Here is a 16,925-nt window from a genome sequence, read left to right on the forward strand (position 1 = left end):
GTGAGGCTGCATGCTGGAGCCTAAGGAATCATCTCATAGGAATCAGACAGAACCTCGCCGGAACTTTGAAACTGAGAACTGACTTAGGGGTCAGCTAGGTCACAGCTGTAACCTGCACTCTTAAACTCTGCAAACCTCTGTCCCGTGCCCCTAATTCTTCTGTATTTAAAAAAATATGCGCAGGTCTATATCTCAAAGATGGCTGAAGATGAATTGTAGTGCTGTCTTCCCATGGCATCATGCCATGTAAGCTTGTTCCTTACCATGATTCTTTCCTAACGAACTTGGTTACGTTGGAGAAAAGAAAACCACACACACACACACAAAACAGTTGTGTGAGACAGCGTAGAGATGACCTCCATGTTATCTGGGAGAAATGTGAGGCTCAGTAAAGCTTGTCTGAAGCTAGGAAGTGCCAAGGATTCGGGGATTCTAACTTGAGTCCTAATCTCCCACCATGATACCTCAGGACCTTAGCATCTCTCCTTTTCCCCCCTCTGTCAGTGAATCTCCTATTGGGCCACAGGAAGGAAAGCTGCTGTAACATACGGCAGAACTGCTGTGTGACTTGTCACACTGGTTTGTGCCTCAGCAAGAAGGAGGCACCACGTGGATACAGCTGGGGGAAAGTGACAGCTTAGGGATGGCTGTGTCACTGATGGGACACCCTGTACAGGGTGAGATGCCAGGAATGGTGTTCTGATCCCATCTTCATTGAGGCACAGAGGAAAGTGGATAGTTTGCTCCAAGTCAATTGTTAGCAGCCCCTGGCCATCGAGGCTATCCAGTGTTTGTCAAGAGTGAGTGATGCAGCCTTCCAGAGACAAGGAGACCTGGTGATGAAGGTCAAGCAGCAATTAGGATACATACAGCTTGCGTATCCTCTCCTGGAAAAAGTGCCGTGGCCACGTGTTTTCTCTCATATGTGGAAGTTAGATTAAAAAAAATACACTGAGACATGATCCATTAAGCAGGTCTGGGCATCCACACACAGAGAGCAAAGGAAGCTGCTTCTAGGAAAGGAGCACAAAGGCACACTGCCTGTGTGCCTCTGTCATTCCGGGAAATGGAAGCAAGAGAGGGGTTTTTTTTCCCCTTTGTTCTCTTCTTTTCTTTTTTGTCTTATTTGCTCATTGATCTGTCTTTGGGAGGGTATGGAGGGTCACAGAAATGGAGGGACAAAGAAAAAACAAATGCAGCAGTGGTACTCACTAGACACTGTTAAAAATGAACTATCCGACTTGTGGATGGGGACCGGAGTGAGAGAAGGGGTGATGCTGTCCAAAACTAAATGTACTCTGTACCTGACGTATATAACTATAGCCCCTCTGTCCATCATCCGTAAAATAGATAAATAAACAAATACATTATGTGCCAAGGCAAAGACATTCACTGTTCACTGGCAAGAAACCAGATTTCCCTGGTGGCTGTGAACAGTCTTGAGAGCTTTCTAGAGGCTCTCTGAACCCTGGTGACCCATCTCACCAGCCTGTTTTCTCAACCCCTGACTTCCGCTGTGGTTTGCTGTCATTTTCCTTTTTAGTCTAAGAGTAGTTAGCGAACAAGACAGGTTGTCATTTCCTCATTTTTATGCTATTGCCTCTCAAGAGGATCAGAATCTCTTTCAAGCTCACAGTTGCGCAAGGCTCCTGGGTACGGAGTAGGTGTCCGGCCCCTTGGGTGGCAGCTCTTGGGTGGCATCTGGTTCTGACAAGAAACATGGTCATCTCGCTTTGGTCCCTTTGCTTCCTGCCAGGTAAGTGCTTTGAGAAAACATTTCAGACTTTTTTTTTTAAGGATTGAAATGACCACAGGGATTCGATTGCCAGACACCTCACCTCGGACCTTTCTAGCCAGATCCAGTTGCAAATCAATATAGAGAGCAGAAGAAGGGTGGAAGCCCCAGGCAGCCCCGAAGGTCCTCCCCACACCCTTCTGGTGGTCCCCTCTCCGCTCTAGACGCTGTTCAGGTTAGGTCTACATATCAAGGCCATCCCCTGGATGCCTTCTTTGCCTGCTAATATGGGATCTTGAAGGAGACACCTCTAAAATTGTATTCCAACCTCTACTTTCTCTTTCTTTAGATCCCGTCTCACACTTGAAATTTCAGCTCTTGGCTCAATGAAGTCCCACTGCTCCATCCAACAGCTTGAATCTATTTTCTGATTCCATAATTCATACCGAGATTGTCTTCCGAGCACCTCCACTTCATAAGATCGGAAACACAACCAGCCTAACCCCTTGTCTCAAGCCCCTCACTGGTACTCATGCAAGGCATCTAGTCCATTTGGCCGATGTCTCTCTAATATCAGGCACACAATTACAGGTTAAAATTGTGTTTTCCTCCTACCTCTTCCCTTTTATCCCCATAAAGACTAATTCCCTGTGGCGAATTCCTGTGTTTTCTAGATCCATATTTATCAGGTTAGGATGTAATAGCAGATGGAAAAGAAAAGAAAACATACTCATCCCTCAACTATCTTTTCCACGTCTTTCAAGGTACTGGTATGCAGCTCCTAATGAATCTTTAGTCTAATCACAGGGTTGCCAATGGCTCCTACTGTTTACTAATTAAATACATTACCCTCCTCTCCCCCAACCAAACAGGGCTCTCCTTTGAACTAATGCTAACATTCCTACCATTATGCCCTTGCTGGAGCCATTCTTGCTACCAGAAACATTCTTCTTCTTATCTCCATTATTGTGAGGTTCAAAACATGACTTCTCCTCATAGACACTTCTGAACACCAGTCACTCATCCCATTCAGATTGTAGCGTGGTATGAGTTTACATTCCTTGCTTTATTAAATGGTAAGTTCCCCAAGGGTCAACTGATTTTTTTATCCATACTTTAGAATGTCTTGAATATGGAAGAGCCAGATGTGGCTCAAGTGGTAGAGTGTCACTCTCAAGTGAAAAAGCCAAGAGAGAGCTCAAGGTCCTGAGTTCAAGCCCCAGTATAGGTACATACAAACAATGCAGACACCAGTACCCAGTCTAAATATCCAATCACCATGAACTTTGGCAGCACCAAAGTTGCTGTGAGTTCTCCTAGAGGGCTTAGGTATACCATGTCATTTTACTATCATTCTAAGCCAAGGGGTTCTATCTACTTTTCTCTCTTTAAATGTCTTAGATAATAACTGCTATGAACATCAGAAAGAGTTGATTACTTTTACCTGAAAGCATGCTCTTTTCACATGGCCAACTGGTACATTTTGGTCAACAGGATCTCAGTGTACCCAGATTTTCTTGGGCTTCATTTGTTCACTGTGTGTGCAGTGAGATCAATGGGGGATCATCTAAAGCATATGAGCTCTCCTTTGGTGGGGCATGTGTAGTTAATGACTATATTCTCTGAAGGAAGATGTCTCGACCTTTTCCTGTTTAGTAATGAGGCTGGGTCAAGGACAAGTAAAGACTGGGAGATAGGCTTGGAATGGGTAGAGAAATGGCCTGAAACTGTGACTGAGTTGGACATGAGAAGAAACCAAGGATGAGGCCAAGACAGAATTCACTATAGTGCCAGGGGTAAGGCAGGTTGACACTGGGTTGACGAGGGGCGCGAGGCTGAATCTGAGGGTGCATGTGAAGCTGGGTTGGGACCTAGGTAGAAGAGATGGCTCACAGTATGGAAGTTGCTGGGTTGGAATATAGATGCAGATGAGCCTTTTCCTGTATCAATGCTTTCTTCTTTGCAGTAGTAGTGGCTCTAAGGGTGCTCCCAGAAGTACAGCTGTATGGAGAGCTGGGTGGATCCATTACCATCGAGTGCCCACTTCCTGATGTGCATGTGAGGATGTACCTGTGTCGGCAGATGACCAAGTCTGGAATCTGTACTACAGTAGTGTCCAACCAGTTCACCAAGAAGGAATACTTGAACCGAGTCTCTCTGGAGCCGTCCTCAGACAAGAATCTCTTTCTGGTAGAGATAATGGAGTTGAACAAAAGTGACAGTGGAATCTATGCCTGTGGGGTGGGCAGGTACACAGACCTGGGAAAGACCCAGACAGTCATCTTGAATGTACACAATGGTAAGTGTCTCAGCCACTTCAATGGTCAGGCCACCTGGGAAATGTTTTCATCTAACTGTAATAGTCCCTGGGCTATTATGTTACTGTTGTTCTAGCCAGTCCAGTAACAACTGGATTGTTTCAAGCTGAACTTCACAGGCAGTTAACCTCCAGGCCATGAAATTTTCTATCCAGCAGTGGATCGAAGGGAAATAATAGATGTTGTCTGTGTGTTAGCTTATCCTGCCCACAGCTTCAGGGGAAAGGAAAGTATGAGACTGAGGAGAGGCTCTGAGACTGGAGAAACTTTCAAGAAGAGACATAATTGTTCTATGAGAAATATTAGAAATGACATGTATTTATTAAGCCATGTTTTAAAACCATGTTAGTTAGCCGGGTACTGGTGATTCACGCCTGCAATCCTAGCTACTAAGGAAGGTGAGATCTGAGGATTGTGGTTCAAAGCCAGCCCAGGCCCTATAGACTGTGAGACTCTTCTCTCCAATTAACCACCAGAAAACCAGAAGTGGCACTGTGTCTCAAAGTGGTAAAGCACTAGTCTTGAGCTAAAGAGCTCAGGAACAGTTCCCAGACCCAGAATTCAAGCCCTCCGATCCATCAACAACAACAGCAAAACGTTTATCATCCTTTATAAATTACTATTATTTCTCTTGCAACCTGCCTTTATCTTCCTCTTCAGGGGCTTCTCACACATACAAAGCATAATTCTGTGTCTACAGTCCCAATTATCTCTGATGATTTTGTAAGAGATCTTGGCTAAGTTAAAGAGAATTTCCTTCTGAGAAGCCCCAAGCCCATTTCATTTTCTGCTCAGCCTCAGCTCCTAGGTACCATCTACCCTGGCGCAGTCAACATTTATGAACCTCCACAATCCCTTCTCTAGGCCTCCTCCATCCCTCCCTCCAGACTACCACTACCACTATATTTCTCTTGCCTCCAATAGCATATGAGGCATTCTTGGAAGAGAAGCCGATATCTGGGCCTCCAGAATGGTTTCACACATTTCTGCACATCAAGATGCACAAATGGCTCCAGATGGTCACAGGAACCCATTCTTCTGAATTTATTGCCACAGGTCAGTCCACCAAAAGAAGACTGGGAAAGATGGGGCTGGGGAAGGATGCTGTGACATTGTGAAAAATGGGGGTCAGGTGTGTTCATCTTGTAGAGTGCTTGCAGAGCAGCACCTTAAGAGAAGGAATCTCTCCGTGATCCTTCCACTTCTTCCAAAGCAGACTCTTGCAGCTAAGAAACAGAGCCCTAGTTACAGAACTTACACTTTACCTCCAGGTGGCACCACAGGTGTGCAGCCTGTGTTCCGTTCACAAAACCTAGATTCTTTTTGAATGACTGTCCAAACCAAGATTGCGCAGAGGTTTCCCTACTGGAGGTTGTCATGCTTTCTTTTACCTACAGGGTACCTGATATCTGCTAGTGACTTTAACATCTCAATTTGGTAATTAAAAGATGAGTGTCGTACTAACAGGAACTTTATATTTCAGAATCATTTTCCAATTTTAAATACAGTTTGACGTACACCATTTTCATCATCTCTTCACACTTTTATCCTATGTGAAAGATACACTTGTGGAATATTATTAGACCCTGATGGCTTAGAATGGTATAAACTGAGCAGGTCATGGAGCTGTGATTACTGAAAGGAAGGGATTGAGAGAATAGATACACACACACACACACACACACACACACACACACACACACACAGACGTGCTCACACATCTTCATGGCATTGAAACAGTGTAGACAATGTGTTGAGGAGACATCTGGGCCATGAGAACATCAGAGTGAAGGTAGTCTGGGCAAAAGGAAAGAGCTTCATGAAGACTCTGGAGACCAGAGAACACTATATGTATGGGAAATTTTTGGTTTTTCTTCCTACCATTTCCTGCAGTTACAACTCCACCTCCAAGAACTGAGAGCTATCCAGCCCACCATTCCTCTCCCACCACTCCAGTAACTCACCATCTTGGAGTTTCCAGAATGTCTTCAGTAGCAACTGCCAAGCCCACAAGTCCTCCAGCAACCACTGTCTCCAAAACCCCCATTCAGGAGAGACTGTTCCCGTACCAAGTGACCAACTACAACTACCACACCAGGGAGAGGTAAGAGCCTCCCCTCTCCAGCACAGGCCAGAACCCAGGCAGAGCAAGCTGGAGTTGAGAGCCCCAGAGACCATCCATCCCTGTCCACTGTTGGGAGACCTTCCTTGGCTCTGTCCCCAGAAGGTCGCTGCCACATAGACTAGAATTGTCTCACACTCAGTCCTATTAACAAAAATATCCTGCCAACACTTCAAACATTGATTGACCTTGTAAAGTGAAATGAGACATCTTTCAATCGCTCAGGTTCATTCATATCTGTTTTGATGGAGAAGAATTAAATGAGAATGAAATTAAGGATAGTTACTATACCATTTAGGTTTTTATTATTGTTTCCCTCTTTTTAACATTTTTTTCAAACATGGCTACCAGGGAATTTTAAATTACATGGGTGTTGTGCTTTGCTATTGGACTGTATTATTGAAGATTTCTCTGCAGTGGGCCACTAGGTGGTAGAATTACATCAAAGGTATACACACACACACACACACACACACACACACACACACACACACACCCTCAGTAACTGAGTTAATTTTGCCTGGGTAAATATAAACATGTTAGGGAGGGAAAAAAAATCACACATTATTTGGGACTTCTACATGGGGAAACTGAGACCATGAGCTAATTAAATAGCTTCAAATGAAACCAGGACACTGGATTCCTAGTTTGGGTAATTCACACCCATCTACAAGTTTTACTGTAGTGTTAACAGCCAGTAAAAAGGCTTTGTGATATGAGTTTGAACCAAGTCCCTTGTCTCTTTGGGAGAAATGGGGAAATTCTGTCAGCGTTCACCCAAAGAAGAGTAGGCACACAAGAGTGCTTCTCTAAAACTATCTTCCTTGCTAACCTCTTCCTTCCCCGCCCCATCCCCATCTCTCTCCTTCCCTAGATCATTCTACTACCCCCATGGCTCACCGTCAGGGAGCTGGGAGCAAGGGTTTCACATCCTGGTGCCAACCGTCCTGGGCCTTCTCCTGATGGCCCTTCTCTGGCTGGTGATGAAAAGAGTCTTTCAAAGGAGGAAAGGTGAGCGCCTGAGCTGGGGCTTGGGTGAGAGAGCTGCACCCCAAGTAGCCAGAGCCTACAGACTCGGGATGTAGGGAAGTGGGAGGGGGGGATGTCACTGGATTAGAGATGGGGACGGGTGCGGAGGAGGGGGCGGCCCTGCTCTCCGTCGAGAACGCGGAGGCTTTGCCGTGCATGCGCCCGGGAAGGGGAGCGGCCTTTAGTTCTGGGGAGGGGGTGGTAGCGTGGCCGCTGGGCTCTGGGGCCATTTTTCTCTGTCTTTCCCTGTGACGGCTGAGAAGCCTTCTCTAGGCAGACCCGCAGATTGGCACGAAGGATGCGCACCCAAGAGTCTGTCCAGCAGCCCCGGGCGCAGGGGGCCCCGGGGGCGCAGAGGCCGATCTCCCAAAACAACGTGTACAGCGCCTGCCCGTGGCGCGCCCGGGGCCCGGACACCGTGGGTGAGCGGACGCTGGTGGCGGGAGGCGAGGGGGGACGGAGCGGCAGACTCCACGTGGATGCCCTGTCCCGGGAACCGTGCCTGGCACAGGGAAGCCTCGAACTGCGGCGCCCCAGTCTCCCCAGGGCTACGCGCAGGGGCGGGCCGGGGGCGGGGCCGGGGGCGGGGTCGGGTGGAGGGGACCTGAAGTTCTGGCCACGCCCTCACCTCGGTCCCCCTCCTTCTTAGGACCTAGGGAAGCCGCTGTTTCCTATCTCGGAGCCTCGGTGCCACCCCAGGGCCCAGGGCAGGTAAGCCTAAGATCTGCTCCTCTGGCTGGCAGCCATCTGCATCCATGTGAGTACAGTTAGCCTGACTGAGCTCGGTCCCAGCATTTGGATCCCAAGTGACTCACGGATCACGTCCTTTTCCTCCTTTGGTGTTGTTGGGAAACTCAACGCCCAGCAACGGTGGCAGCCTTGGGTTTACCTGGCTGTTGGCCAAGCATTTCTCAAGGGATAAATGGGTGTCAGATTAAGATGCCCACAGCTTGGTAGAGAATGATAGGTGGTAACTAACCCCTATACTGATGTGGGAGAGATTCGATTTCTTGAAGGTCCCAAGGGGTGGAAGCTACCTGGATAGTTTTCTAAGGGAGGAAGGGTGTTCCAGTAAACTCTCTAATGAGAAAAGCAATTTACCCATCACTGGGGCGATTAGGCTGGACTTACACAATGACTTTCAACATTGCAGTAAGAAGAACTCATAAACCTAGAAATGGGTAAAGGAAACTCAAGCTCCCATGGAGTAAGATGCCTTTAAACCATTCATCCCTCAGTTTTCCCAAATTCAGAAAATGTTTGTATTCTCTGAACTATCTGCAGCCATTAAAGTACCTTTAATTTTTTTTTCTGAAATTCAAGAAGTTGGATGAGGAAGCTATAATGTAACATGTCCATCTAAGTATCCACTGCTTCTTGATTAGAGTCCCAGGAAACAAAAAAGGAATAAAATTGTAAGAGGAGTAAATATGTATTGTAATTCGCATAGACTAAGCTAATGCAACAGGCACGACAGCACAGAACCCAGGAAATGGAGAGCAAGTGAACCTCTCAGGGGCAGAGTGGGAACAGGAAGATGTGGCCAGAGCCGCGTGGTCATCCAGAGACTTGTTACTGTGCCATCCCATGCAGTCTTGTCATTATCCATATAGTCAGTACACAGAAGCCAGCACCAAGTCCAGATTCCTTTCCACCGGGAGGAAGACAGAGTGAATGCTGCTTCTTTAAGACCACATCCCTCAGGTTTCACAAATCACCTGCATTGCACTCCATGTTGCATTGCAACCTCTACCTTCAAGGCACCCTAAAGTAGGAGCTCTGACTGGGTGTGCTCACAAGTTACTAAGAAGGAGAGAGTGATAACCCAGCTCTGCAGTAGTCTTTTCCAGATCCTTGCACTTGCTTCCCACAGCTTAGCAATGGCCCAGCAGGCTCTGTCTATTCTCCCCAGCCACCTGCCTTTCCCTCCAAGGCCACTCATGCCCACTCAGACTTCCTTCTGGTGCTGCACCTGCAGGAAACGTATCCTGCTCCCTTGTGGAGTCCCTTGTTTCCACTGGGAGGGACAAACAAGTGGACAGAACAAACGGACAGCAACATGCATATGTCTAATGGCAGACGAGAATATGCTTCGAAAGGAGTATTTTCTTTTTCTTAATGCCATTCCTGGGGCTTAAACTCACAACCTGGGTGCTATCCCTAAGTTTTTTGCATTCTAATACTTAAGCTACAATTCCACTCCTGGCTTTTTTTTTGGGGGGGGGTGGCTAATTAATTGGGGATAAGAGTCTCACAAACTTTCTTGCCCAGTTTACCTTCAAATTGCAATCCTCAGCCTACCGAGTAGCTAGACTGTGAGCCACCAGCACTCAGGTTGTACTTTAATGTTTAAAACCCAATGACTTAGTCTCAAATGATGACAATGGGTGTGTGTGTGTGTGTGTGTGTGTGTGTGTGTGTGTGTGTGTATGTGTGTGTGTGACTGTGTCTGTGTCTGTGTGTCAGTGCATGCACACACACAGACACACACATGTGTACATGCACTGGAGCTTGAACTCTGGGCCTCAAGTTCTCACTTGACTTTCTTACTCAAGGCTGATGCTCTACCACTTAACCCACACTTGCACATCTGGTTTTGTGCTGGTTAGTTAGAAATAAAAGTTCAATAGACTTTGTTCTGATGCTTGGCAGCATGATCCTCAGATGTCAGCCTTCTTGAGCCACCAGCACTCTGCTGGGCTACTATTGCTGCTTCCATCTTTCAAAAAGTACAAAACCGAGCAGTTCCTTTTAGTGTACACTTACCGAGGCCCACTGGAATTCTAGTTCTCAGTACTTGTGCTTAAATACATGATCACAATCCCTACTGTGGGCATCGCAGTGATTATGAGCTAACCATCCTGAAGGCAGAGGATCCTGGCATTGCTATCTAGGGATGGGAAACCACGGTGCCCATGTGGTCTACAATCCCCCTCCTGTTGTCTGCCCAGCCTCAGTGTGGAATGCATTGTCATGCCATGTCATGCCACAGCCTTTCCGAGGTACAAGAGTGACTCACTCTACTGGTGAATAACTCCTGAGAGAAGATGCATTGTTATTCCACGAGTCATAGCCTCTCATCCCCAGGGGATACTGCTCTACATGTCTTCTCCTTCAGACCATGCATGGCTATGTGATTTCAGTCTGAGTCCCACTGAGGCATTTCCTGTCCACATTAGATCTAAGTATTTTCCAGTTATCTGGGGGTGGGACACCACCCTGAAAATCCCCAAGGCTGACCCACTTGGTGAAGTTCAGCCACCTTTGTGTCTTTGCTTTATAGAACTCAGCAACCATATCTACTACCCATCGCCTACTCCTCTCTGTGAAAACTACTCTGGAGAGATACTAAAACCATCTACCCCGATTCAGTGATGTTTCTTTGTTATCCCTAGGTATCTGAGGCTCCCAGTCTCCTCGCTCCACCTCTGAAAGCCAGCTGTGAATACGTGAGCTTGTGCCACCAGTCTGCTGTCAAGATGGAAGGCACTGATTCAGATGACTACGTCAATATTCCCAAGCCAACTCACCATCCCAGCTGTTCCCCTGGGCCCAGACCTTGATGCCAATGAGGCTTATCTGTCTGCTCATTTCCAATAGCTGCTTCATGTTTTTATAGAGTCCTCAGCACCTCCCAGGGCCCAACTGCACCTCTCATCCATAGCCATAGATCTGTGCCTTGACATGGCCTTGTGTTCACCCAGCCTTATATACCTTTACATCCTCGTGTTCATCAGTTGGGCTCTGGGCATGCAGATCATCGGTCCCACTGCCGCCTGCTTCCTTTCTGTGCCATCAAACAGTCTGGGGGCTTTGCAGGTATCTTTAGCCACAAATCTTTGCTTCCCTGACTTCCAATGCCTAGCATCAGGCTGTACAATAAGCCACTTCAAAACCCTTTCCAGGCCTGGTCTCACATGAACAGAAGGCCATTGGCTGGCATGGTGGATGGTATGGCTTGGTCCCCAGAGCTAGGAAGGGGCCTGGTGTGAAAACACATCAGGGATACTTTTTTACCTTAACCCAGAGGCTGGCATTTGCTCAGGAGCTATTCTCATCTTCAGTCCTATATGATACAGCCTAAATTTTTAGAACCCATCTTCTTAAGCATATAGATAGATATGCATGCTTAAAATCCTCTTTAGGTTTCCTCCACTTGCCACAGCATTTCCCCTCTTTTAAAAAGAATCTGTCATCTTCTTATCCTTCTGACACATTTAACAATGCTACTTGTGCACTTAACTTTGACCTACTTTAGTCAACCCAAATGATGATCTCTCCCTGCTTTTAGAAATAAGCCGGTTCCAGACAACAGAGAGCAAGGTGGGGAGAGAAAGCAGAGTGGGTCTCCTGGCGGTCGGGGGGGGGGGGTGGTTTCAGGGGACTGTTCAGGAGCACTTTCATATTGGAAGTAGAGGCATCCTACCTTTAATGGACACTCTTTTTCTCTGGAGTGTTTGAAGCAAGGTCAGACATTATCTTTGGATTGATGACAACTACAAAGTGCAGCCAGAGCTTAGGGCTAGAGAATGCTTTCTCTTGCCACTGATTTTTCCGGGTACATAGCCCAATCTCTCTGCAGAAGTAGAAAAGAAAGGCTGCCAGACCTGAATTGAATTGTGAAATGCATGTCCTCACAGATTGAACAGTACACCTGGGGACACTGTCACCATCAGCAGTGCTCACTTGACACTGTCACCTGATAAAAGGAGGACACCCAAAGGGAAGGGATAGCAAGGGCTGAGGTGGGATGGGCTGAGAGTGTGGATAGGACATGAGGCTTTATTGACACTGCTTTTGTGTTGGGCATTTTGGCTACATGTTATCTTCTGCCCCAACTCCTATCCCAGTGTTCCACCCCTGCAGAGGGGTGTTTTCCATGCAGTCAAGTTCAATTTCATTTCTCAGCATCCATCCTTACTCCTCAGTAATCCACAGGCAAGCAAAAATCCACTTTATTGAGTATTTTACTTAATACCCATCCACCCCAGACTGTTGCTGGAATCATGGGAGGAATTGAGGTTCATCAGGATGCTGCCTTCAAATAAATAAAGTCAGTCAAAACACTTAAATAGCATTGTGATAAATACAGGAATCTTTGTGGCTTCCTCACAGCATCCAAAGGTGCCCTCCATGACTGGTGTTTGAGCTCCTGAGGAATGAAGTCCAGTGAAGATGAGCCCGGGCAGATAATGGGGCCATTGCCTAGGTGTGTGGTGCCCAGAGGACAGCACAGGGAACCATGGCTTGAAATGATGAGGAGGACGAACCAGGAGGGGATCTGAGAGGCATTCAGAGATGGTAGAACTTCTTCATCCAGGTCAAGAGAATGTCTACTTCCCCAAAAGCTTTGGTCAGAGCTGCTTCTTTGTTCAACTACAGGAAATACAGAGTTGAAGGTTGGCAGTGTTGGCTATTCAAGTCTTTTTCCTTCTGACTAGCCATGTCAAAACTAGGCCTGACTCCTGATCACTAGTTTGCCCGTACAACATACCCACCCATCTCCCATGTGTATTGGTTTCAAGGGTTTGGACCAAGAGGCCATTGAACTGCAGTAGTAGGTAAGGGCCAGGGGGAAAGACAGTATATGGAGCCCCCAACATCAAGAACCATGGAGGGCATGCTGGGAGAAGGTGGCTCCTGCCTGAGTATATTCACAGACAAAGATATGAGCCCAGGTGTCCCCTTTCCCTCCTATGTTTTTGCTCTCTATTTGTTTTAAAGCTAACATAGCTGCTCCTTTAAAAAGTGATCAAGCTTAGCGCTGGAGGCTCACACCTATAACCCTAGCTTCTCAGTGGCTGGGATCTGAGGCTCTCCATTCAAAGCTAGGCCCAGGAAGGAAAGTCCACAAGACTCTTAGTTTCAATTAACCAGCACCACCCAGAAGTGGAGTGTGACTCAAGTGGTAGAGTGCCAGCCTTGAGCAAAACAAAACTAAAGTAAGGGAGTCTTAAGTTCCAACCCCAGTACCTGCACAAAACAAGACAAAACCCTACCAGAAAGAAACGACTCTTTTATTTGTGATGCTTTCTATGAAGTGCATGCAAATTTATGCAGATGTACTGAGGTGCCCCCTTGTGGCAGTTCAAGCTAGTGCGAGTCTGTTGGCCTCACCTGTTTAAATGCTCTCCAGAGCAGCAGAAATCGCCTGTGGGCACTCTCCTTACTGGAAAACGTTTCATTTTCCTGCTGGATAACAGAATAGTTGTGTTGAGAGACAGAAGCAGAGGCAAGCTCCTTCCAGCCCAAGGTCATGCCAGAGAGTTCCCAAGGTCTGAAAGGACAGAGTTGAGTTCTGCATCTCTAGGAACCAATGCCCAGCTCCCACTGCCTTGGGCAGGAATTGTCCGCTTTCATTCACACAGCAATTCCTCCAGGTGGGAGTGTCAACTGCATTCGTAGATGACAAAACTGAAGCCCAAAGAGGTTGTGCACCTGGCAAGGTGTCACCTGCTGATCAGACCAGACCTAGACTTGCACCCCACTTTTCCATGATGCTTATACTTGCTTTGGTGAAATAAAAGCCAGGACCAGATAAGGAGAGGGAAGCATTTCCTCTATTCCCCCAGGCACCCAGCCCCAGCTTTGCCTGTACTCACCCTGGGTTGCAGTTTTGACATGATGGCAACAAAGTTGTTGGCGAGGGTGGACAATGACTTCAGGATCTTGACCTCAACTACTTTGTTGTGGTAGTCTTTGAACACAGTGTGCAAATAGAAGTTCAGCAGCTCGTGGGTGAGGTAACAGCTCTCAGCATCCTGCAGAAGACCTGGGTCATGGCGGAGCCAAAGCCTCTGCCCACCCTGCCCCTAGAAGGACAACCCATACACCACCCAGGGCAAGATGGGCACAGAGGAAGAGCAAAGGCGTCCTGGAAGTGATAATGGCATTATATCTAAAGGAGCTTGAAGGCCCACATCTGTCAGACAGGCAGAGACCTGGCCCCCAGGACACCTGGCTCGCCATCTAGCTAACATTCCCGTTTCTTCTATAGCACAGACTCTCTAATATGAGAGACACTAAAGGCACTTGAACTTGGACTTTGTGGACTAGAAGTTGGCATGAAAATGACTTAGAGGGGAACACATGAGAAACCTGACATCCTTGAACAGAGCAATTAGACTTGAGCCCCCGTGGGGGGAGCTCAGTGTCTCTCAAGGATCCAGGCTCAGTATATCTGCTGCTCACTGACTAATGGGTGATAACAGAGTAGTAGCTGCAAGAACAGATGGAATTGGAAGAGAGGTTCATTTGTGTTTCCACAACCAGAAGAGAAATAGCTTGGTGGCAACTCTGGACCAGTGGAGAAGCTGTTTATGAGCCTCGGCTCAGCCTTCCTCAGATGCACACAAAATGGTAGCTCCACACCTAGACTCCTGCTCATGCCTTGGCCTGTCCAAAATGAAGTCAGCCCAGGGTGAAAGCTATGGCTCCCATCAGCCCCACAGAGGGAGTGCCCTCCCTCCTCATCATCCAATTACCGAGACGTTCTGGAGAACTTCCTGTTTCAACAACCGGACACTCGTGATCTTGTCCTGAGCTTGCTGTGGGAGCAAAAAGAAAGAGGCCTCGAGTTAAAGGCGGTCCATGGCACCCACCACTACAACATGTACTGCTTCTCCAGACCCTAAACCATCCAGGCCGTGAGACTTCTGAGACTAGATGGACCAAAGGAGAGCTCAGACACTAATCTGGCTCCTGAGGAAGGGTACAGGTCATAGCCATTAAGCTTGCCCACCACATTCCCCAGGGGCAAATGGAACCCTGGGAGTTCTTAGAGTCTGGACACAGACGTAAGGAGGGACATTTGGCTCCTTGGGTCAATTGAGACACAGTAAGAAATAAGCTTGTTTACTTCCAGAACAAGTAGCTAGGACAATCTAGCTTCTGAGGATCATAGTTCAAAGCCAGCCCAGGCAGCCAAGTCTCCATGAGTTATCTCCAATTAACTAACATGCTCAAAGGAGACTGTGACTCAAACGGTAATCAGCCTTGAGTTAAAACCTGACAAAAACTAACAAACAAAAACAGCGACACTGCACTCACCACAGTGTCCTTCATGGCCTGGAAGGCTTCCCACAGCTCCCCAGGATCTACTCCCTTCACGCGGCAGGGCCCAAAGCGGAATTCGTGGGCCAGAAGTGCTGGCACTTGGCTCTCCAGGAGGGTCAGCAGGCTCAGCCAAGAGACAGCAGCTGTGTGCAGCCTCCAGCCCATCTGCAGCAAAGGACAGGTGGGAGGAGACAGACCTTAGACTGGGTCCCTCAGGTCTGCTCACGCCGACCTTGGGAGCCCATGGATGGGGAATCTGAACCTAGCTGTGGAATTAGGTGGAGAGGGCTCTGTTCTAGTGAAGGCATTGGTCCACTCACAGGTTGATGGATTCGTGGGTGGATGAATTGTCTTGGGAAGGGGGTCTGCTGTAAAAGGCAGTCTGGCTCTGTCTCTGCTGGGCTGTTTTGCTCTGAGATATCGTGACTGTTCTGAGGATCTCCATCGATAATGGAGGCTTCCTGATCTTGAACCTGACCACCTTCAAGAACTGTGAGTCCAGTGAATCTCTTCTCCATATATATGACCCACTGTCCATGGTTCTAGGGTGGCTACAAAATCTGAATAGAGCAGGAGGGTTCCCAGGCTAGAACGCTGGGCATCTGTGGCCTTGTTAGGGGGCCCTGAGGTGGGGCAAGGGTTCTTCTGACTTGAGTCTCTTAGTGGTGGTCATGCTTTCTCTCCATCCCCCTCTCCCACCTCCACGCCTCCTTCCTTCTCCATGACAATTCCCTGTGGCCTGAATTTGATCAAGAAAAGATCAGAAAGGGAGGATTCTGGGATGGGAGGAGAATGTTGAAAGGGGCAACTTTGATAAAAAAAAAATAAAATAAAAAACCCAACGTTGCATGCATAAGCTTCTTTGTTAAATGACAACTCTTTGCACAAATACTCAAAGAGAATAATTTAAGGGCTAAAGGGAAAAGAAAGAAAGAAATGGAGTATTGGGATGTGTTTAAGAGTGAGCCTGAACTCAGGAGGAGAAACAGCTCACCTAGGCATTTCCTTGTCAGAGACTGGGCCTTGAGCCACTAGGCACACATGGGAGACTTAGCCAGCGAATTAGCAGGTCTAATTCTCCTCCCAGGAGGCAGCTAGCTCTGATCTCTCATTTCAAAGGCACTACCAGGTTAATCCAGGCCCATGCAGGGTGGGGCAGAAGGCAAGTCTGGGTCACACACTCACACTGCCACGTCAGCGGATCTACTCACTTTTCACTCCAAGAATTGACTTTCAAGTCACCTCACCAGGGGGAGGAATCCAAGTTCCAGGTGAATCACCTTCACAACCTTCCTATAAAGTGCCACATCCACCCACCACAAATGCAAGTAGAGAATTTCTTTCCAGTGCCTCTCTTACCCTTTCTGTTCTTCTAACTTCCCCCTCTCTCCTCTCCAATCTCTCTCTTTCATTCTCTATGTCCTTTTTTTCCCTACTTCACTCCATAACTATTTAATTCCCTTTCCCATCCCGGGCACTATCTCACACCTGAAGAGACATCTCCCAGCCCCACACTGAGCAGAAAGAAGCCCTGTGTTTGGACTGAAGGTCAACATTCAACATCTGGAATAGGGAAGAGCCCACAGCATCTCATTGGGTCTGTGCATCCACATCCTCCCCAAACTCTTCTCAGTCTGTCCTTATACACTCTATAGGCGTTGGAACC

The 16,925-nt window shown here is 47.6% G+C and overlaps 2 protein-coding genes across 2 annotated transcripts; one reads left to right on the forward strand and one right to left on the reverse strand.

Annotated features, from left to right (window-relative positions):
* The first annotated feature begins 1,615 nt into the window (after positions 1-1,615).
* Fcmr (Fc mu receptor) lies at positions 1,616-11,363 on the forward strand. The gene is given in 8 exon segments (XM_090341305.1): positions 1,616-1,756; positions 3,702-4,034; positions 4,978-5,109; positions 5,947-6,157; positions 7,050-7,186; positions 7,468-7,626; positions 7,854-7,915; positions 10,600-11,363. Coding segments are annotated over 8 exon segments (1,248 nt in total). The 5' UTR covers positions 1,616-1,719; the 3' UTR covers positions 10,777-11,363.
* A 1,133-nt stretch (positions 11,364-12,496) lies between these two features.
* Il24 (interleukin 24) lies at positions 12,497-15,982 on the reverse strand. The gene is made up of 6 exons (XM_090341635.1): positions 15,959-15,982; positions 15,254-15,424; positions 14,689-14,751; positions 13,807-13,965; positions 13,322-13,396; positions 12,497-12,580 (listed from the first exon to the last, which is right to left on the reverse strand). Exons 1-6 carry the CDS (start codon positions 15,980-15,982, stop codon positions 12,497-12,499), a joined length of 576 nt encoding a protein of 191 aa, XP_090197761.1.
* Between the last annotated feature and the right edge of the window lie 943 nt (positions 15,983-16,925).

Source organism: Megascapheus bottae, chromosome 10, assembly GCF_031878675.1.
Source record: "Megascapheus bottae isolate mThoBot1 chromosome 10, mThoBot2.hap1, whole genome shotgun sequence".
Lineage (NCBI taxonomy): Eukaryota > Metazoa > Chordata > Mammalia > Rodentia > Geomyidae > Megascapheus > Megascapheus bottae.

Coding starts and splice junctions, on each gene's coding strand:
- Il24 (XM_090341635.1), bottom strand. CDS start 15,982: ATGGAGAAGGAAGGAGGCGTGGAG. Junction 13,397..13,806: donor TGTCAAAACTGCAACCCAGG/GTGAGTACAGGC, acceptor TCTGTTATCCAG/CAGGAAAATGAAACGTTTTC. Junction 12,581..13,321: donor TCTGGAGAGCATTTAAACAG/GTGAGGCCAACA, acceptor TATTTCCTGTAG/TTGAACAAAGAAGCAGCTCT.